The sequence below is a fragment of the Scophthalmus maximus genome, chromosome 3 (assembly GCF_022379125.1).
Source record: "Scophthalmus maximus strain ysfricsl-2021 chromosome 3, ASM2237912v1, whole genome shotgun sequence".
NCBI classification, from domain to species: Eukaryota; Metazoa; Chordata; class Actinopteri; order Pleuronectiformes; family Scophthalmidae; genus Scophthalmus; species Scophthalmus maximus.
In genome coordinates, this window is record NC_061517.1 from 6,322,380 (window position 1) to 6,344,815 (window position 22,436).

Below are 22,436 nucleotides of genomic sequence, written 5' to 3' on the forward strand. Positions count from 1 at the left end.
GTGTCTGTTCCGACCTGCTCATGGGTCACAGGTCAAAGGTCATTGTCAGGCTCTTCAGTTATTAACTTCCCGGCACTTTGAACTCCCTGATGCCCCCAGTGCGCGCACACACACACACACACACACACACACACACACACACACACACACACACACACACACACACACACACACACACACACCCTTTTCCTGTTGAGTGTAACTCCTCCGTCTCTGTTGCCCTCTGGTTGCCCTGTTCACCTTGTCAACTCATCTCTTAACCTTTATCACCTTTTTCTCTCCCTGAATCTTCTCTCTTCGACTTCCTCATCTTCTCTTTCTTCCACTCACCCTTGTGCCTGCCAGGTCATCTTCCCTTTTTTTCTTTTGGTCTGTCACCTTTCCATCCACGCCGCCGATGTTCTCTGTCTCTTCTGCCGCCCATCCATCTCCTCTCGTCTCGTCTCCCAGCCTCTTCCGCCTCCCTCCCTCCCTCCGTCCACCTCTGCTCCCTCAGCTGTGCGTTATCACTGAGGCCGACAGCCGGCGCTTCCTCCCGTTTTTTGCTACTGGAGGGAAAAGAGAGAAAATGACAGCCTGACAAAAAATAACTGAGATAGACGTGAAAAGGGTTAACGTTAAGTAGAAAATATAGTAGAAAACTTTACCATTTGTCGGTCAATCAATCCAATCTTTAACTGCTTTCATTTGACCTTTTATAGTCTCGTCAAGATTATTATTTACAAAGCACATTAAAACAAAAGTGACCAAAGTGCTGTACAATAGAAAAAAACATGAAGAGAAGCAATACATTTTTTTTAAATGCCTGAAAAGTCAATAGAAACAACTGAGAACCTGGGAAGCATGTGGGATTTAGTTAACCCTTAAATAATAGTTTATAGATTATGCTTATTTACAAGTAATTTTATAGACAGGTAATTAATTAATGACCAATAGTGGAAGTTATTTCATATCTTGTATGATTGTAAAATAAATGTCTATTAGTTTGGGGTATTCAGTCAGCAACAAGTAACAAGCTATTTCGAAGGTCTGTCATTGGCTCCTGTTGGACACTGTGGGCGTCTGTGGCAAATGAGGCAGAGCGGTCGGTGGCGGTCGGTCAGAAGGTCGGTGGTCTGATCCCTGGCTTCTCCACGTCGAGGTGCTCTTCCGCCAGACAGATTGGGAACAATGTGTGATAGAAAAGCGCTTCACGAACACGTCTGTGAATGGGACTTTTTGTATCATTAACACTGGAAAAGTTCAATATTACATTTTGAAGATAATCCACAGTATAATCAGTTATAAACATATTTGTTAGACGCAGCCCAAGTGCAAGTCTCTTCAGTCCTACAAGATATTATTTCAGTGCTTTATGTAAACTGGACCTTGGAGAGAATCTATAAGGGGAACATGTTTTTTTCCCTGCGATCTGGTTCCGACATGTTGACTCGAGAGCGACCCCGCGCCGTCCATTCGGCTCCGTCCCTTTGTCTCTCGGTGTTTGCTCGCCCTCACAACCTCCTTTTGATGCAGCGGTGGTCCTGAGCCCTCCCGATGACTTAGCATTCAGTGTGCTCCTCAATGGGCCCTTTATCGCACCATTGTGTCAGCGAGAGCGTCTGGCCCATTCATGGAAGCCCGCGGTGAACAAACACGGAGGAAACAGTTGGTTGCTGAATGGCTGCTGAAGTGTCTTCCGTCTTGAGCGTCGGAGCAAATGGGATTAAATAGGAAATTAATTACACTGGTTAGATTAGATTAGTTAATCAGTCGCTTGAGCGGTGTGCTGCCGAGCCAGCATGGATGTCTTGATATCTGTGATCTTAACAATTCAGTTCCCCGTTTTGCAGCCGAAAAAAAAAACCAACTCCTTCACAGATAGAGAGATGTCCTCCTGCAGTGTTTCACTCTCTCGGCGTTTGTAGGATGTTTAGCTTTGTCAAGGTCTTGTTGGACTGCTGACACATTCTTCTCTATGCACTGTAGACCAAACGATGGAGGAAACCATACGAGACCAAACGTCATAAAGACACACCTTTCACCCACTTCTATTCTGGTTCACGTGGAGATCAATTTGAATACAACTTCAAGAGAAACTGTACGAAAGATAAATTCTGGTAGATTAGGAGGTCGATATTTAACGAAAAAATTTCCTCGGACACCATAACTGTTTGCTTTCTTACCGAGAGTTGGACGACAAGATCGAGATCAGGTTCATGTTTGTGTTTGGCATTAGATCCGTAGTCCAAGACGAGAGGGCGAGAGCGCCTATTCTCTATCCAAAGACTTAAAAAAAATATGTCTTCCAGTTGCTAAAATCTTGTATCTTGTTACTGAACACCAGTAAATCAGAGAATAAGCTGAGCTTTGTTCAAAGTGAGCAAAGTGAGTACAGCTTACAAGTGTACAATGCTGTAGTAGGACCAGCTGTTTATGGTTTACTATAAATTAAATCATATTTCTTCCCCACATTTTTCTTAATGTGTTAAATACACATTAAAATATATAATGTTTGAATAAAAGAGCTTTGTACATGGAAGGAAATGGCGATGGAGCTCGACTGGCAGTTGCCCACTGCTTTCCCGTACTTTGATGAAAAGGCTTATGTCACCGAACATTATTATCAACAACAACAACAACAAAAATTCCAGACTGAGGTATTGGCATCAAATCACACAATGGTCAGGATGTAGATGTCCAGTGATTCCAGCTGCAGTGTGGGGAGTGTGTGTGTGTGTGTGTGCGCGGAGCTTCTTCTCTAGACAAAACCCAGACAGGAAAACACTTTGTGCCAGGACCGTCCTGCCTGAAGGACACCAGGGGCTCTCTGCGGTTTTCGTCCCGCTCTGCCAAGCCCGACTAAGAATAGGCTGATGCTAATGTCTGCCCGCTATCGCACAATGAGCTCATTTAGTGTGATAGAAGAAGTGGAGTCAGACGGGCCGGATTCTACTCTGGCACTGTGTTTACTGTCAAACACATGTAGCTGGTTTGGATTGAACTCGCCAGCATGAAGAGGAACAGAACCTCGCACAAATCAGGCTTGTGTGAATATAGAAGTGTTTAATGAACCAGCAGATATTTTTGCATCCTTGCCCTGTCTTTGACACTTTATGATCCAAGCTTCAAATGTGCATTTATTCTAAGGCATCATCCACTTTGCCCTTTTCCCGTTCTTCACGTTCATCCCATCTTCTCCCACTTTAGTCAGGATAGCAGTTTGGTCAGTCCACCGCTTTGGTCAAGACTGAAATATAAAAAAAACAAACTTAAATCTCTCCCCAGAGGAAGAATCTGACTGACTTAAGGGCCGCATGGCGTTTCCTGTTGCTTCATCATGAGGACATTTGTCGAACTATTGGATGGATTGCCGTGATATTTCACACATACATTCATGTTCCCCTGAGGATTCATTGTGGTAAAACTGACGGTCCCACATCTCCTTATGCAAGTTTATAAGATTTAGAGATGGATCTGTGAAAAAACGGTACTAAGTGAACCTTGAGTCAAAGGTTCTTTTGTATTTTCAAGGTTAAAAAAGAAAACAATTTTAATTAATCTTATTACCTTAAAGAAAAAATCTAAAGAACACACTCCTCCCCGTTTTCCTCTCTTGCGTTCTCTTTTCAAAAGTTGCTTTTTTTTAATGTTTCACTTATCAGCATTTCCCATGAACGGAGGAAGAAAGGTGGACACACACACACACACAAGCGATAAAATGTGAGATACGGGGCAAAAAAGAAACGGAGTGGGCGGAGGAGAAGAAACGGCGGCGGACAAAGAGAGCGGTTTGCCCTCGTTAATGTGACGGTAAATATTGGTTTTAACCAGGTCAACGCCAGCGGAGTGTTTGAGTTTCTCCTCTTTTCTTAGCTGGTGAATGAAACGACGAAGGGGGAGGAGGAGGAGGAGGAGGAGGAGGAGGGACTACAGAGGAAGTGTTAGGTCGATAAGTTTATCTTTTATGTTATATCTCTGGTGATAAAGACAAATGGAAATGGAAGTTCGCCAGTGGTCCCATTTCTTAGTCCCGATGTGAAAACCAGGTTGAACTGTTTTTTGCTGGAGCCGACTGCGGCTTTGTGATCTTATTGAAAGAAAAATGGAACAGCCTGGTTTATCGATGGCGTGCTTTTTTTCGTCGTTCTGAATGTGGCCTTTACACTTGTGTACCTGCAGCAACATCCACTCCCTCTTACAAACAGAGGAGTGGAGAGGGGAGATGGAGGGATGAGTCAATGGAGAGAGATGGAGGGGAGGACAAATAAACAGGAGGGAGTGTTTTCCCGTGGTGCACTCATAAAGTGGGGAATGGGAGTGGAACGGAGGTGTGTGTGTGTGTGTGCACGCGCGTGTGTGTGTGTGTGTGTGTGTGTGTGTGTCTTAGTACACCATGTGGAACTGAGAATATAAAAAAAATGAAAAGAAAAGGAAGCCTCTAAATTGCTGAAAGACAGGACCAAGGTCAGTTGCCCAAAAAAAATCCAAAACCTATTTGATGTCTAGTTTTTCTGAAATCAAACTTTACTCACTTACTCGTAATTTTTTTTCCATTAAAATGTTTGCGTTTGCCTCCTTTAAATCTGGTGATCAACAACAGCTTTCATGTACAAGTCCTGGTAATCAAAATTATGTTTTTTTTTCAAAGTTTGTATCACTTCAAGAAGCTTAAAAGTGAAATCGTAATTTCAATTACATAAATTCCAAAATGAGATTCAACTTACACCAACAGCAAAACAGCCGTTGACATTAAAAATCTGAAAATAAAAGTAGAAGGCATGTGTAGTGAGGAGGTGTTTATTGGTGGACACAGCAACTGTGACTGGTTCCGTTGAGGACAGCAGCTGGGAAGCCTCTCCTCCCGCAGTCACCAGCAACATCCAGTCTCACACTGTAACACATACTTGGAACGTTTAGCATGACAGAAAACATTTCTATCTGCCCGCCTGTCTGCATGATGGACACTGCCTGCACCAAAAAAAGTCTTCATAATATCTTAATAGTAATATTAGAGCCGGTGAAATCCCATTTTCCTCCACAACCAACAGAAATCAACGTGGATATTCCAGAATCACATTCTAGTGCAGTAATCTGTTGTAATCTGCAGGGAACTCACTGCCTGAAAACCTTTAAAACAAAGTGAACTGCTCTGGGAAAACACATTGCCCTGTTCCAGTCGTTCACCTGAACCTCAGTGTTGACCTTGAACAAGACACTCTGACTCCCCTTCACCCTTTGACCTCTGACCTCTGTTGACGGGGTGAGAGAATATTGATCCCCAGCTTGAGTTTCTAAAGTTTAGTTTCTAGGAACGTTAGACAAGTCTTCTTTTAACTTTTTCACAAAGCTGAATGAACATTATGGATGAAGATATTGAAAGATGATGATACGCTATAAAATTCACACGTTGAAAAGTCCCACTCTCAAGTGGGAGGAAGACCAGGAGATATGATTAAAAGCTCAGGAAAAAAGGATTCTGTATTTCCAAGGCCTCTGTCTGATGTTTTATGTTGGAAAAGCCAGTTGGTTTAAAGTAGCACTTTAATCTGCGGCGTTGTTCGACAGCAGCGAATCACATTCATTTATTAGAAGCTGGAACTAGATAATGATGCAACCAGTTACTGTTCTGTTGAACTTTTTAAGAATTATTGCTGTTCATAATGTTCAAGGCTTTCCAAAGGGGTTTTATCTGCAAACTCGCTCTCTTTTCCTCCTCCATCAGTCTCTTCATTAGGACCACCTGTACTCCCCCCTGCCCTCTCCCATATCACTCTCCTCCTCTTCCTCCTCTTCCTCCTCCTCCCACTCTTCACTAATTATGGAATTTGCCTCGGCTGTCTGTCATAATAAGGGACGGAGGAACCACATGAAAGTCGGAGTGGATCAGGAACGTGGAGAAAGTCAAGGTCACAGGAAAGAAAACCTCCCTCCCTTCTCCTCCCGTTTTCTCTCTCTCCTGCCTGTTTCATTTTTCACATTTTTCACATTTTCATCCTTTTCCCAGGTGAATTTCGTGATAATTTGAGGTTGTAAATGTGTCGGGCTGCAACTTATCAACTGACTCGTCTTTTAATCTGAGGGAGTGAAGAAGCCTCTGTACTTCTTCTTTGGCAGATTTCTGTTTCGGAATCCTTCTGATCAAGTGAGTCACTCTCCGTTCAGTTGTTGCCCTTAAAGCTACAACTGATGATCTCTCCTTTTTTAAAACAATGAAAGTTGTACGAGATTTGACCGAACTTGGTCGAGTGACGCACGGGACAATTCAGATGATGTTTTTAAAAGTTGCACTCATTGACCTCATGTGTTTCTTCTTCGCTCTCAAAGAAGAAGAAAAAAACCCTTCAGCTTCTGAACACAAGGCTGCAAATGTCTGTGAGATGGACTTTGTGATTAGCAGATGAGTACAGTGGAGCTGGAAGAGAGACAGAGAGAGAGAGAGAAGGAGAGAGGGTGATGCTAATAGTTGAAGACACGATGAGGGTAATTCGTCCTGGAATGTCTAAATCCTGTGTTTCTCACCTCCTTTAGAACCACAATCCTTTGGTCCAGAGCCAGAAATCGTACTCTTGAAGATCCTCATTGACAGGACGCGCTCTCCAGCCCCTAACCCTAAAATGAACCACATCACAACTACACGCCTACGATGTGGTCAGTACCACACAGTAAGAACTAGGTCAATTTCGACACTAATTCGAACTCATTCTAACCCCAAAGCCGGGTATCAAGAATCACAATCTGCTTTTATTGGCCTCCATTGTTTGAACGTGCAAGGAATCGGACGTCGAGTCGAGGGCCTCGCTTATCAAACGCGTCCTCACACTCGAGGTCTTCAAGTCACAAAGATAAGAGGCGGCAGAGCACATGCACATATCAGGAGCAAAGTCTCCACATGAAACACAGAAAGAAAAAAACAATGAACCGTTGATTTTAAGACCCAAAAGAAGAAAAGTGAAAAGGTCATCGCTCACCTTGAATCCTTGACATTATCAAACGACAAAATCATGAGAGAAACCTGAATTCCGACATCCACATGAAGAGGATTACAAAATCAGCTTACTGTCAACTTGAATATCAAGAAGACAATAGAGGAATCTTCTGTCTTTTAGTGAGTTTAGTGTCTGTGCTCCCAACCCGTGGAACAAGCTTCCTGAAAACATGAGAAAAATGAAATCTTTAACTTTTTATTTTTATTAGTTTTTACTCTTTGCTGTCTTTTTTTTAGAACTGTTTTCACTGCTGCTTGTGGATGGGACACTGTGCTGTCAACTAAACATCCAACCGTAGGGTTTACACACACACACACACACACACACACACACACACACACTGTGCAGGTGTTTCCACACCCCGAGGGCACGTTGAAGTGTCGGACTGCGTTGTGGAATGAGGCATCAATCTGGGGAAGAATCTGGGAGAGGGAAAGCCGTTCCTCCGGGCCTCCGCTACCTCGTTTCACTTCCGTCTCCTCCTCTGTCACTCCGCTTTCCATCCCTCCTTCCCTATTCGCCCTCCCCTCTTCCCTAGCCCGCGGCCTTTTCTCGTTTTGATAAAGCTGTGTCTGCCGCATGTGAAGCAGTTTATTCAGTGTCGTCCAGCAGTCTTTTTGGACTCACGTGTGAAGAAATGCAGGTCTTCATCCCCACCATATTTCGTCGTGATGCAAAGGTTCCTTATCATCCAAATAAATCATAATCACAGTAATCGATAGTTGCAGCAATATATTGGTCAACAGGTTTGTCCTTGTGCCTCGACTGCATGATCGTGGAAGCGCTAACATCACATATGACTAAGTTCTTAGCTCGGACTCAGACTGAGGTTTAAATTGTCTGTGAGAGAAAAAGACATGAGCTGAGCAGTGCTTCCAGTTTCTGCAGTGAAAAGATGAGGGACGACGAGCTCCTCACTTGTAGGTCAAAGTGACCGAACCAGGTGTGTGTTTTGACCCCCGGGAGCCCAAAGCTGTGACCTGGCAGGACGGAAAGTCGCCCCAACTTTGTACATAGACTTTGTGTTTGTGAGGTTTTCTGAACAGGCAAACTGTACATACAAAAAAAAAAGAATCACCGCCCTGCCTCTTCATCTCCCTCTCTCCTGTCTTTCCTCTCGCCCCTCCTTTCCTGCCTTTCCTCCTTGCCTGCATGGGCCGATAAGAACTCCCTGAGAACAGGCCTCAGACACTATTTCCATGACAGGAGTCATTCTATCTGTTTCTTCTCTTCCTCTCGCTCGTCCTCCTCCTCCACCTCCTATCTTCTTCACGTCTGCTCTTCTCTCCTCATTATCTTCACCCCCCTTTCAGCTCTTCACCCTCTTCGCCCTCTCGCCGTCACTTATTTGTGTTTCTCCCCTGTAGCGCTGCGATCCCGGGAAGCCGAGAACATTCCCAGCACGTTCTCGCCGTTTGTGTCATTATGGACGGTTATGATAACTTTTTGTCTTATGATGAATGATGCCCCCCCCCCCCCTATGTTATGCTTGTTGCCTGGCAACATTAGCAGGGTAGTTAACACAGGGCTGTTTTGCAAAGTGCAATTGCTCATTTTACAAAAGCTCAATGTATTCACATAAAAGGATAAAAAGAGCATTTCATCCCAAGGCTTTGATAACTTTAAATTTTTGTAATAATTAAAATAGTTTTGATAATTATTTAGCAAATTTGTATTCTTTTTAATTTACCGTTAAAAAGATTTTTCATAAATATTCGATCATTATTCTGTAATTATGAAAAATGCACACAAGATCACTCTAGTTTTGATCAACTTCAAACCACCAAAACCACAATTCATAGTTACAAAACAACGTTTCAATACTCACATCCAATTTATCTTAACTTTTTTTGTCTTTGGTGAAATCCTTGGGCTTCTTGTGTGACTAAAAATTAAATTGAACTGATTATAATTTTCTAATTAAATGTGGCAGTGTCACATGTTATGCATCATAACTCTAAAGGTTTCGTAAGATCAACAAGAAATCTGAGCGGCGAAATCTTGGTCAACTTTCATATTTTTCCATCTGATCTCAGGAAGTCGGCGTTTCCGACTCTCCGACATCCCTGGAACGCAACACTTCACCGCGCCTTAACACGGCCCCTCATCTCTTGCCCTGACATGTCGGAGATGGTATACATATGTGCACTTGTGCAGGGAGACAAACACAGAGTCTGTAATCTGTGCATTTCCGAAGTGTTTTCAAAAAAACCGCTGAGATCACTGGCAGAGCGTGTGTGAGCCGGCTCTGTGAACGTACAGGGCGTTGGAAGTTGGGGTCGTCTCCACGTCCTTAGCCTCTGGGCAGGAAGAATGCCACCTGGAGGAGAGTGTGGTCGGACCGTTGTTGACAACCTGCAGGCTGCTGTTAGCTTCAGTTCTCTAATGAGGGTTTCGCTTCCTCTCATTTCACAGCCATGTAGATAGTGTGTAGCTTCAGGTGACCCTTCCTCAGGGAAATATCTTTCTTGTACTTTGCTTTGTACTACGTGTGTAACATGGAGGATTCCACTGAAGGGCACACCACGGAGGTTCGTACAGAACTTTCCGGATTTCAGTGAAGAGTATCGGCTGTCAATTTTCTGTGGACGTGCACAACATCACACCAAATGGACAAGTACTGTATATGAAGTACATCTCCGGCCGAAGGATAAAGAACAGGATTATGAATGAAAGCAAAGATATCAAATTTAAATATACATATGTGCAATGTGTCACCGAGACTTCTAGAACTGTACAGTTTATGCAGAAGGGCTTAAATTTGACATTTGAGCCTTTAAACGTGGGATGTCTCCACCCTCCGCCCGGGGCTAAACCAAAGCCCACTTCGGACCGGGCTCATCACTGTCTTTTCAAAATCCTCTGAGCGCGTACATCTCTGTCGGGACCTACTCTAACACCTGGTGAAAGATGGTAAACACACAGATGTGTTGTATTAATACAACCTATCCTTGTCCTCCATACGCAGTGAGTGTGGAACATTTTTTTTAATTTGCCATAAATGAAACAGCTGTGACACGTCGCGTCACATGCTGTGCACGCAACAGACAGGGAATTGGACATGCGGGGCCGCGTCCCGGCGAGGTGCTGGCCTCCAACCACGTCGACGAAAGACGGTCGCTTTGATCCACGTCACTCGCCAACCGACGGTTTTGGCTGTGACCGTCCATTTGGAACGGCTTCAGACACTTTTTCGCCTTTGCACGCGTTTGCCGGACCCTCCCGTCACACTCACGGCCCCCCCCCCCCCATAGAGCCTCCCGGTTGTCTTGGAGGGTACATCAGTCGACGGTGGTCGAGTCCAAAGGGCCCGCTTTGATAGACACGCTGTTGTTCTTCCGTCCCCGTACCATTCCTCCAGACACATTTAAGCGAGGCGTCTTGTTTTAAACGGTGAAAGCTGAAACTGTTCAGGAAATGTTCCCCCCCGAAATCTGAGAGGAGTTGTGAGAGTGTTTCGCTGCGGAATCCTGGTCAGGAATTCTGTCCTGGAATTCAGTAGGAAGAGAAGATGGAGGATCCCGAACCCCCGGAGAGGGAGAGGGACGGGGGGGGGGACGGGGGGGGGGACGGGGGGGGGGTTCACTGCAGAGACCAGCTGAGATTACATCCTCCTTAGTCGACCCCTGTGAGGACCAGCCCTCACTGCAGACCTCTGGTCTTGATTTGTATCACTGAGTTGACCAGACATCAGAAGGATCAAAATGTGGGGCTGGACATTATTGTTTTGTGGTTGTTCCTCAGGTAATACATCGCGTCACATTTCCCAATTCATCCTGCACCACCTGATTTCTCCACCACCATAACCGAGCACTCTGAGATGCACAAAGTCAATCAAAATCAATCCGTGCCGTCCTCCTACCGTTGGAAACAGCAGCCTCACTGTACATGTCACTCAAACGTCACGCAGAGCTGAAAGTGTAACCTGAAGTCACATTAAGCTTCAATGAACTTTTGTGTGGGCAAAAAAATGCTGTGGAAAATGTATATCTACAACAGTTTTCTATCTCTTCATTTGTTGCCACTGAAGTTGATAAAACTAAACCGAGAGACAAAGAGACGTTTTTTGTACTTTTCGTATCTCTTCTTTTCTTGTATCCAACCGTGCTGGAGCAACATTACATTTCAACGCAAATGTATCCGTGCAGAATCTGATACTGAGAGAGTTGGACCGAGAGTAAAGGAGAGAGGGAAATACAAAGAGGGAGGAATAAGGAGGGCAGAGATGACTACATGTTTGGGGAGGATTAGGAAAGGAAAGAGAGGTACAACGCTGAGACGCCGAGATTGACTTGGAATGTGAAGAATGACCTTCCCTCTCTGGGAGCTGTCCAAGCCTGACAACGCGCACACGTGCACACACACACACACACACACACACACACACACACGCGCACACACACACACACACACACACAGCGCAGTTGCCATCTCTCCAGAGAGACACATTGATAGACTGTACAAGGAGTAAATCAACCTTTCAGTTCTTTCTTCCAAAAGCGCGCGTATGTGTGTACATGTGTGTGTACATGTGTGTGTGTGTGTGTGTGTGTGTGTGTGTGTGTGTATGTGTGTGTGTGTGTGTATACGTGTGTGTGTGTGTGTGTGTGTGCGTGCGTGCGTGCGTGTGTGCAGCTGCTGCTGCTCAGGCTGGCACCACTGGATCTCTGCAGAGACAGAGTGAGACAGATTACAAACTGACTGACAGATAATGAGACGAGTCGGTGGAAACACAATGAATGGGAGGATTAATGTAGAGTAACAAGGACAGCGTCGTTAAAGTTTTTTGTTTTTTTAAAAAAAATTTTTTTACATTTTACTGTCTATCCTTGGCATCTGAAACGCATTTTCATGCATCACATAACCTACTTAGTGGTAAAAGATATATAACATATAAGCAGTATATGGATGTAGAAAACAAGCAGAAATACCAGGGAATGGTCCTTTAAATCTCGACCATACTGACAGATGCAGCTGCAGCTCCGTCTCCCCTTTACAACACTGCCATTATTCCCCTCTCCCTGTCTTTTATCGACCTCTGGACACATTCCCCAGCACACACACACACACACACACACACGCACACACACTCACTCACTCACACACTTTCTACCTCCTGACACCCGCAAGACGCCAGAATAATCTGCTCATCTGCCTGGCTTACAGTAAAGAAATGTCTTTCTCACACACACACACACTCTCACACACACACTTTTTTGGGTCTGTGTTTCTCTTGCCATCCATCCCGTTCCTTGCGTGTTTCATTCTTTCCATTTATCAGATTTATTCCAGTCATCATGTTATGTTGGATTTTTGTGCCGAAATAACTTTTGTGCCGATGAATTCATTTAAATTACTCTTATCAGTAAGAGGCTCCCCCACAGAGACCAGTCTGAGCCAAATGACACTTTTTGGTTCCGGTCCAGATGTGAAATTCCAGTCATGAGATCTTTATCGTCTATTAACACTGAAACCAATAACGGAGATGGATAAACTGAAGCCGGGAAGGTTCTTTTGGTTAGAACAGAAATCTATTTTAACTTGATCTCTACGAGATAGAAACGATGCGTTTGGGTATGAAAGTCCCTCGTTTTACACAAAATGAATCTTTTTGCCTCTGAATATCTTGTTGTTTCTGCTAAAAATCTTTAAATATGTTTCATGGGTAAGGCTGAAATTAGTGATTCATTTTCAGTACGATCATTTAATCCGGTTCTTTTTTGTCAGAAATTGACAGGTATTGATGTCAAGTCTGTAGATGCCCTGTATTGTCCGACCAACTAAACAGCTCAAAACTCTTATATTTTCAATTTACAATGGTAGAAGACCAAGAAAACCAGCCAACGTCAAAATCCGTATCCGTCCACTGTCTCTCCAGGGTTTGTACGTCCGTCCTCCTTCCCTCCATCCATCCTCCCCTGTGTCCCTTTGTTTGTGTGTCCCCTGTCTTATCTCCATGGTTACCTGAGGCGCCGGGAATGTGGTGCCACCAAGGAATGTCTCCAATTATTAAACCAGCCAGGAGCCAAGCGCACACACGCACACACACACACACGCACACACACTCACAGGCACACACCTGCATTCCTCAGATATTAGGTCATACGAACATTAAAAAGAGTAACTGCTGACATATTTGTTCATGACGAGTTAATAAGTTCTGTTCACACATCACCTCGTTTACATGCAGCGCAACCACGGCAGTCTTCTCCTCTATTGTGCCGTGACCTTTGAATAGTTTGTGAGGTCGGGTGTCCATCTTTTTTTTGGAAAGTGAATTTGACTGCGCATCATGTTTGTTGCGAGAACTCCGTCGCAATTTTTGACAATAAAAACAGGACATTTTCCCGTTGTCTTTCCAATACCAGTTGATGATTTTTTTTGCATTTTTCAGCTTTTCAGTTGTGATATTTTGGGTGTCTTTACATTTTGATGGTTGACACCGCTTTTAAAAGATGGCAGTCGATGAGCCACAAAAGAAATCATTGGCGCCGCGAAACACAGAAAGGAAAGTTAAACCGTAAATATTATTACAATTCAAATTAGAAAATTAATCATCCGAAGCCAGAACAGCTGCAGGTGAAATGAGAATTTTTTTATGCGTACGCGCACACGTTTTTTTATGAATCGGAATAAAAATTGGGTGAGAGATTGTTGTTCACGTTGCTGCGGGTTCACAGTGACAAAAACAGGTTCAGTGAAAACATCTGGGACCTGCACGGAATCCAATCCTGACTGTCAGAAATTAGAATAAGAAGAAAATAATCAGTGGATCGTTTAAATGGACTTCAGCCAAAACATTACCTGCTGATCATGTGTGTGATCAGTTCTCTGGTCGACATCCATGATGTTGTCTATGATTATTGATATGCAGGTTGTCCCGTCTACCTAATATAGTAAAAAAAACAAACAGCACAAACAGTCGACCATGCTCTACCTGTCCTCTCTGATCACGTCTGCTTTCTTTCATCCTCCTCTTTTCCGCCCTCCGCTCCTTCTGTCATCCCAAATCGTACATCGTCTTGGGTCTTGACCTCTTCACCTGTCGCTCTTGAGGGACACGCCACGTGTTGAGAGGCCCCGACCCGTCCTCCGACGCTACACAACGAAGTCAAGCTTGTGTCGGTCTTTCTCCCCTTGGTATGACCTGTTGATGGCTGCCCTTCGCCATGGTAACAGCGGCTTGATTGATGGGTCTGCAGGCAATTCAGGGAGGCTGACCTGGGGAGGCCGCCACTAATCCATAAATCCCATAGAGGGTGTGTGTGTGTGCGCGTGTGTGTTGGAGAAAAAGGGGGTCAGCGAAACCTTTTGTTGAATGTCTTTAAGTGTGTGTGTGTGTGTGTGTGTGTGTGTGTGTGTGTGTGTGTGTGTGTCAGTTCATTCCAGGCAACAGACTGACTCCCACAGAGAGCTGGAGACGGACACCTGAGAGAAAAAGAGTAGTGCAGTCAGTGGTTTCATTTTAAAATGTCACTCCTATTTGAGTTTCCATCAGTTGACATTAAAAGTCAAATTGCCGCTGATCTATAAGGCTGCAGGGGCAACGTGACATTAGTCATGGTGACGAAATCACCTTTATCTCACTGTAGTCGGTTTGCTTTATATCTGACTCAAATCAATAGTAACTAGTTAATTTCAACGAAATATGAAGCTCAGTTTGCACAGCTTACTATTTGGACTCGTTTCAGATGGAGGATTGACTCATGGAAGCCTGTGGGAGTTTCAGGGAAGGAATCTGAATATGTACTCATTCAGCCTCATACTACTTTTGTTATCTGCCGTCATAAAATCATAAAACTCTTTCTCTGTCGGTGTGGAGGATCCCCAATCAGTGATAAAAGTCCCATGACTCTGCATCGGGGCAGAAGATCAGTTCGGGGGAAAGATCACCTGATGCCTCTGCGTGTTCAGTCGTGTGCTTCCAGTCAGAAACGTCTTCGGTTCAAAGCTTCGGCTCTGAACTCCAGGTTGCTCCCGGAGCAGGTCAAACTTTAACCCTGGAATCACAGGAATGCTCCTGGATTTTTCTTTCAATATCTTTGGCCCTGGGGGGACGTGTGGAAGCCTCGCTTTCTGTTTCCTGTCCTTCAGATCTCTCTCTCTCTCACACACACACACACACACACACACATTGTGTATTTATATGCCATATCTTTGGTAAAGCTTGAGTCAACTCTCTTCAACCGAGCAGTTTTCTACAATGAAGTTAAACATATAAAAAGTTTAGAATTTTTTCATGGACAGTTTCTTTCTACTCATAGAAAATGTGTGATTTGAGCAGAGTGAAAAAACGAAATTCACATTTATATTTTCGTGAGTGTTGCCATGGCAATTCCTTGCGTGAGGATAGTTTATCTAAATCACGCCTGAAACTGGTGGCCCCTGTGATATTTAATTTTTTTTTCCAGTTGCTCTGGCGACAAAGTTTGAGAGGTTGGACAGGCGATGGACGGATGAAGTTCCTCTGCTCCTCCACCTCCATCATCCCTCCGTCACTCTCCTCTCTCATTCATCAGCCTGAAAATACACACTTTTGGCATTCCACAGTGATGGAGTAGTGCTAGTTTTTGCAGGTCTTTGTGTGCAGCGTGTGTGTGTGTGTGTGTGTGTGTGTGTGTGTGTGTGTGTGTGTGTGTGTATGTGTGTGTGTGTGTGTGTGTTATCACCATTTCTGACAGGGCGTTATGTCAAAAGGAGGAAGTCAGGAGATCACAGGCTGAAATCCAGTGATGGATGAACAAAGTGTGTGTGTGTGTGTGTGTGTGTGTGTGTGTGTGTTCTTGGGGAAACAAAGAACTGAGCTTGTTGTAACATGGACAGAGAGACAAGTTGGCTGTTTTTTTCGTTTTTTACTTCCCAGGAGTTGAGCTCAAATGACACCTCCCGTGTCCGACGTGGTCCGGGCGACGTCAGACTTTGTTATCTGCTCCGCACTTTTTCAGCAAATAATAATCTTTTGTGTCTTTGGTCTCACAGATGCACGCACTCGACCTGCAGCCCCGGCCGCCAGTCATGACGTCTCAGCCCGTTTTCATGGCGTCAAATAACAAAATTCAAAAAAGCCAAACGAATCGGTAACGTGGAGCAGAAGCTTTGGAGGCATTGAAGTCACGTGATTTCTGCACGTCATCATTAAATCGCTGAATCTGTCTCCATTAGTGGGATTTACCTTTTATCAGTACGCCAGCTCTTTAACCGCTTGCAAAATGCAAATGAAAACACCTGGATGGAAACTCACCTACTGACTGTACTGCTACTGTCAATCAATCAAATGCACAAAGGGACAGAAGGAAAACAGCCGGCCTGTAGGAGCGTTACCTTAGTCCAAATCCCCAGATGCACGATCATTTTCAGTTTTAGATCATCGCCGGCTTGATTTTAACAACCTCCTTGTACAACAGACACACACAGAGGAGGTGGCCGGGATTCGCTCTAATGTTAACACGTGCGTCATCGTGTTGTTTCAGTGTGTTCTGTCGCAGCTGGGGAGCGATGTCAAGGTCGGACAGACACAAACAGGAGAGCTGAACCTGCTCTCTGCTTCCCTCTGTGCCCCTGGGGGCAGTTTGTCATCGCCGACTAACCAGCTCCAGCACCTTTCAGGAAATGAGTGAGGGATGACGGAGCGAAAGGGGGACGAGGCTGCGGTCGGTCTGAAACCAGAGAGCATAATAATAATTGACAATAGCTCGTAACGTTCCATGTAACAGGACATTGTTGATCAGACGCACTGTTCTTGACGTGACGCCTCCTCACAGAGAACGAGTTTCGCAGGTCAGCTGTTCAGGTCAATGTGACGGTCGATTGGTTCTTATCAGACGCTCAATAGTCGAATGACTTTGATTTGATTTTCATTTCTTTTCTCCTGTACATTCCTTTTTCCCCCCCTTTCCTTCAATTTCCTTTCTTTTCCCATTTCCTTCCCTTTCTTTTTTTCCCTCTTCACATTCTTTTTTAAATCTCCCTTTCCATTTGAGTCTTTTTGTATTTTCTCTTTCCTCTCGGCCAAACACATTAAAAGTCACTTTTTTTTAACATTTTAACATGAAATAATGTGAATTTATTCTTCTTCTGTGTGTCTCCGCAGCTCTTCCACGTGGCCTACGTCCTGATAAAGTTCGCCAACTCTCCCCGACCGGACCTCTGGGTTCTGGAGAGATCCACCGACTTCGGCCAGACCTACCTGCCCTGGCAGTTCTTTGCCTGTGAGTAGAAGCACACACATATATGAGGTCACCCATACAGTACGTACATATGTGCACACGTGTTTGACTTTAGTTGTCATGTTATTAGGACCAGACCGAGTCAGATTCCGTCAGCGTGGCTTCATGTTTTCCTGACCTCCCCCGGGCTTCAGATTGATTCTCCCTCTAATCTCAGAGTTAAACAGCAGCCCCGAGGGCAGGCGGCTAATTGGTCGATTGGTTCGTTGGTGGGTTCAGAGGCGGGACATCATTGCATCATAGGGCTGCCAGCTGATTGAATGTGGCAGCTGTCAATCCAGGTGGGCTGGAGGGGAATTCCAGGCATGTCTGCCAACAGGCCGCAGCTTGAAGAGCATCTTGAGTCAATGGGGGTTAGAAGCGTATACCTCACCTGTCTGTGTGTGTGTCTGTGTGTGTTTGTGTGTGTGTGTGTGTGTGTGTGGTAAATAGCACAGAGTAAATTAGTATTGGCCTCAAAGCTGTAAATCCCAGAGCTATTTGACAGTCGCAGTTTGAATTGCAGCAGCTGGAACCAAGCTACACTCGCACTCCCTCCCATCGGGGCAGGATTCTACGTCCCGGCTTTAAAAAAAAAAAAATCTTTCTCGTTGTCCCAGTGTCGTCTCCCCAAGGGTCGAATCTGAGATGAACTGAAAACCCCTCCAGGAATGTAATCTGGGTCCTGTCCCACGAAGGAGCAGCAGGATTCAAACAAGCTGAAGCGTCAAACTTTTCAACTGTTCCAGTTTAATGAATTCTAAAAAGTTGAGGAAAAGCCCCGTCACGTCATCTTCATATGATCGGATGAAACTTGTGCCGTTTCGTCATTCAGCCACCACAGTACACAATAGCAGTAGAATCAGAAGAAGAAAAAACGTTGTCCGCCGACTTCTAAGACTTTGATTTATGCTGTCAATACATTTCGAGGCTTTGTACATGTTTAGGATGCATAATGAAGGTTCGAGCTGTTGTCAGTGAAATCTGTGGCAGCAGGTGATTGTGCGTTTGAAGAGGACTGTGGGGTAAATCACAGACCTCCACCCAAACCAAGACCCTCCTCTAATTATCACGCCGAGACGCATCATTAAACTAACGCCACAGGACGCTTCACACTCGCTCACAAGTTTAACATGACAGGATGTTTACACCTTGTGGTTTTAACGAATTATAAGCTTTTTCTTTTCTTTTTTTCTCCCCCTTTCTCCGATCCTTTCTCCCTCCCTCCCTCCCTCTCTCTCTCTGTCTGTGTGTGTGTGTGTGTGTGTGCAGCCTCTAAGAGAGACTGCATTGAGCGTTTTGGACAGAGAACCATCGAAAGGATCAACAGTGATGACGACGTCGCCTGCACCACCGAATACTCGCGTATCGTCCCGCTGGAAAACGGAGAGGTGTGTTTGGGTTTGCGTATGAAGTACCGTCTTTTTAAAAATCAGTGACATATGACATTTACATTCCCTATACTTCCACCTTGTTGTCTTCTATTTTTTCAACTTTTATAGTCATCTCATCTTGTACATGAAAGTACTTATTAAATCCAGCCGTGCTGTGTCATAATAGCTGTGATATCGGGATTATTTTGTTTTTATTTCTGATTCGATTGATATCATCGCCCCGACACTCGACCGGACTTTCCCAGGCTGCGGTGTTCATATTTTTCCCCACATCTGTTTGTTAGCTGATAACACCTTTGTCCTCCCCCCCCCCCCCTCGTAGATTGTGGTGTCCTTGGTGAACGGGCGCCCCGGCTCGATGAACTTCTCCTACTCACCGGTGCTGAGGGAGTTCACCAAGGCCACCAACATCAGGCTCCGCTTCCTGAGAACCAACACGCTGCTGGGACACCTGATGGGCAAGGCGCTCCGCGACCCCACAGTCACCCGCAGGGTGAGACACAACCACATAACACTTACCCTCGAATATCACTCTGATTGGATAGTATTGACTTTTTGTAGCTTGAATAACATGTATTTTTATGGGGTTTACATTAATCGTCAGACTAAGATATTTGATATTGTGACAAGACGTACACACACGTATCTACAATGTCTCCTTTGTTCAGACAATTGAAGCTATTCTGAGTCTTAAATGAAGAAAAATGGTTGAAACCCAAGATAGCACTTTTTTACAGGTGATTGTGTTTAAAAAAAAAATCTTTTCCAGTATTACTACAGTATCAAAGACATCAGCATTGGAGGACGCTGTGTGTGTAATGGACACGCTGAGGCCTGCAACGCCAAGGACCCCAACGATCCCTACAAGTAAGACGACCTTCAAAAGGGGGGGGGGATCACTAATCTGCAAAATCTGATGCTGTTGTTTTTCTTTTTAGTTTTTTTATGTGTAAGTGTGTTGGTAACATTTTCACGAGAAAGAATCTGGTGGAGGTGGTTAACTTTTCTGATTGCAACTTCCATACAAATCAACTTCCTGTTCTGTTATTGTTGAGGCAAGAAAGACATAATACATGTGTGTTCACTGTTATTATAGTGTGTGTTTGGGGGGGTGCAAGTGTAAATATGTGTAGGGTCTGTCATGAAAAGTGGAAGTGAGTAGTATGTAATTAATTTAATAATATGTGTGGCTGTGATTGTGTGTCATATGGGGATTTTATGAGTACATAGGCAGGTGTGTGTGCAGTTTACATCATGGACAGAGCAGCGTCACAGGCTTACGACAAGTCTATGCGTGTGTGTGTGTGTGTGTGTGTGTGTGTGTGGGGCTGGAGTACCTGGAGGCTGTGGTGGATTTTACAATAATTCACCATGAATCACACACACACACACACACACACACACATACATACAGTACACACACACACACACACACACAAGACATGAGCAATCACATATCCGCCTATTTGTTTTTGTCATTGCCGCTCTTGAAAGCCTGTGCCGCTGCTCTGTCCATGATGTTGCACAAGACTGATTTGGGGATTATCAAGTCAACACCAAGACCATAACTTACCTGAACATAAAATACAATGACGTCAAATAAATACTAGACATTTGACCTGAAAATGGAAAGTCAGTTGTCGGAGCTGATGGTGGGACGCAAGTCGGCAGGGTTGTGTTTTGATGAGCCTCAGACCAGAACTATGCATTGACAAAAAAAGATCCATGGTTCCTCAGAAAATTGAGGAGGAAGGAAGGACAAAAAGGTAAAGGTTAGAGACGGAGAGAGACGGGGATACTGTCGAGAGGGAGATATGAAAAGATGTAGGGAGCAAAGCAAGACCAGATGTTTTCACGTTATTGAAAAGATGGAGCAGCTGAGAATTCAAGGAAGAGACAAAAGTGCAATAGAAAAACGTCTTTTCATCTTTTTCAAAAGACTGCAGACGTGAACATATTTGAAGGACGGGCTTACAGATTATTTGGTTTCACTCCATAGTCTGATCTCTGACCACGACACGAACTGTGGATCCGCAGCTTCATCCAGAATGTTGTAAAAAAAAAAAAAAAAAAAAAAGGAATCTGCATTTTCTTAAACTGATAATTGAGATTATTTCTTTGGTTACAAATTTTGCCTCAAAGGGACGTGTTTATTTTTCTCTCACTCCTACTCGCTGTCAGGAAACATACAGTAGCGGATTACTGTGCGTGGGCTGCGCAGCGCTCCCTCCATCATCACGCATGTCGCTGCGTTTTTTTCGCGGCGCTAAAACTGCAAATTGAGTTTCTCTCAGACGCGATGACACAAGCCGCAGAGCAGCTGCAAGATCTGTGCAGACGTCCTGTCAGCAGACCCGGCTACAACACACCTGCTGGATATAACAACGTCAAACAAAGTTGACGTAGGTTTTCAGATCAGGCACGAGCTCGCCGCTCCACATTCCTTCTCCCTGACACAAACCAGACGAGAGTGTCTCCGAAACGCTTGATGAGGCCAGGAGGGATTTATTCGAGTTCCACATCCCACGTTCCCATCAATCAAACACCTGCATGTGTGCAACAATTAGTAAATATCACAGCGGTAATTGCGCCCGATCCTTTAAGAATCCATGGAGCTTTTAAAAAAAAAAAAAGAGAAAATATATAAACCACATTTCAATAGATCGATCAACATTCAGACTGTTTAAAATAACAGGATTCCCGCTGAACCACATGTTGAAATCCACGTCATCCATGTCAAAACTATAACTGTTTAAATTCCAGTCACCAGACAGGAATGATACATTTGAGGAGTATTTTAAATAAAGGATTCCTCTCATATCTGTCCGTGTGTGCACTTTGGTGCAGCCTGGTTGAATGTAGGGGGACTGTTGACCCTTGGTAGGAGCTCCACTGAGTCACATCCTAGTATTTCAGTTAGAATATTGTAATGACTTTCATCAGTAAAATAATGAAAGAATTACTGCTCTTTCTTTCGTTCTTGTGCCGGCACCTAAGTGAATCCCAAAGGAAACAACCCCCCCACGGAATTCACAGTCACACACGCAGGATCAGACTCAATTACTCTTAAATACAAACACACACACACACACACACACACACACACACACACACACACACACACACGCACGCCCCAGCTCTGCTAATTGTTAACCCAGATGTGGCCTCAGCTCGCTGGGCTCTGATCCTGAACTGGAGGTGACGCAGAAAAGGGAAAGCAAATGGTGCAGAACAGAACCGACTCTGACAAAGCAGCCAGATGTTAACAGCAAGATGGCGTCTGAACTTATTCCTAATTAATTCTCTTTATTCGTTCATTTTTTTCTCTCATCCTGTCTGTTGGAATTGGTCATATTTGATGGAAACTCAGTACACAGAAACACAAAAACTTAATGTCAGCTCACCTTTTTTATTTCGATTTTCATTGTTTGCCCGCTATGAAGATGGTCGTCAGGTAAAATCATCACAGACTAGATTAGTTATCACCTCTGCCGTGGTTTCACCCCGGTCCGATTGTGTGTTTGTTCCTCTGCAGGATTTAGCAAAAACTATTGAACTGATTTTCACAAAACCTTTTTTTTAGACATTTTCCCCAATTTCCCAGAAAATAATTCATGGATCTTGATGAAAAACATCAGGCATATTCAGGGGACTGATATCTACGAGTGTGTGCAACTTGGTGCAGCTTGATGATTGATAAGGGGACTGTTGGTGGAGGTATGAGCTTTACGGAGAATTGTACATACTGTATCTTGCCTTCTCTTCATTCACTGTAAACACGGGCTTACGTTATATCATACTAATCATATACAACTTTTGGTTGATGGTTGCGACATCCACAATGTAAACACATTCAGTGTGCGTGCATC

General features: G+C 44.3%; 1 protein-coding gene across 2 annotated transcripts in view; it reads left to right on the top strand.

Annotated features, from left to right (window-relative positions):
- Positions 1-22,436, top strand: part of lama5 (laminin, alpha 5) — a 74,524-nt gene that overhangs the window by 13,550 nt on the left and 38,538 nt on the right. For both annotated transcript variants that reach the window (XM_047330769.1, XM_035643819.2), the window contains exons 3-6: positions 17,059-17,176; positions 18,446-18,564; positions 18,890-19,060; positions 19,337-19,434. In XM_047330769.1, coding sequence (XP_047186725.1) covers positions 17,059-17,176; positions 18,446-18,564; positions 18,890-19,060; positions 19,337-19,434 — 506 coding nt within the window. The remainder of the gene's footprint in view (positions 1-17,058; positions 17,177-18,445; positions 18,565-18,889; positions 19,061-19,336; positions 19,435-22,436) is intronic.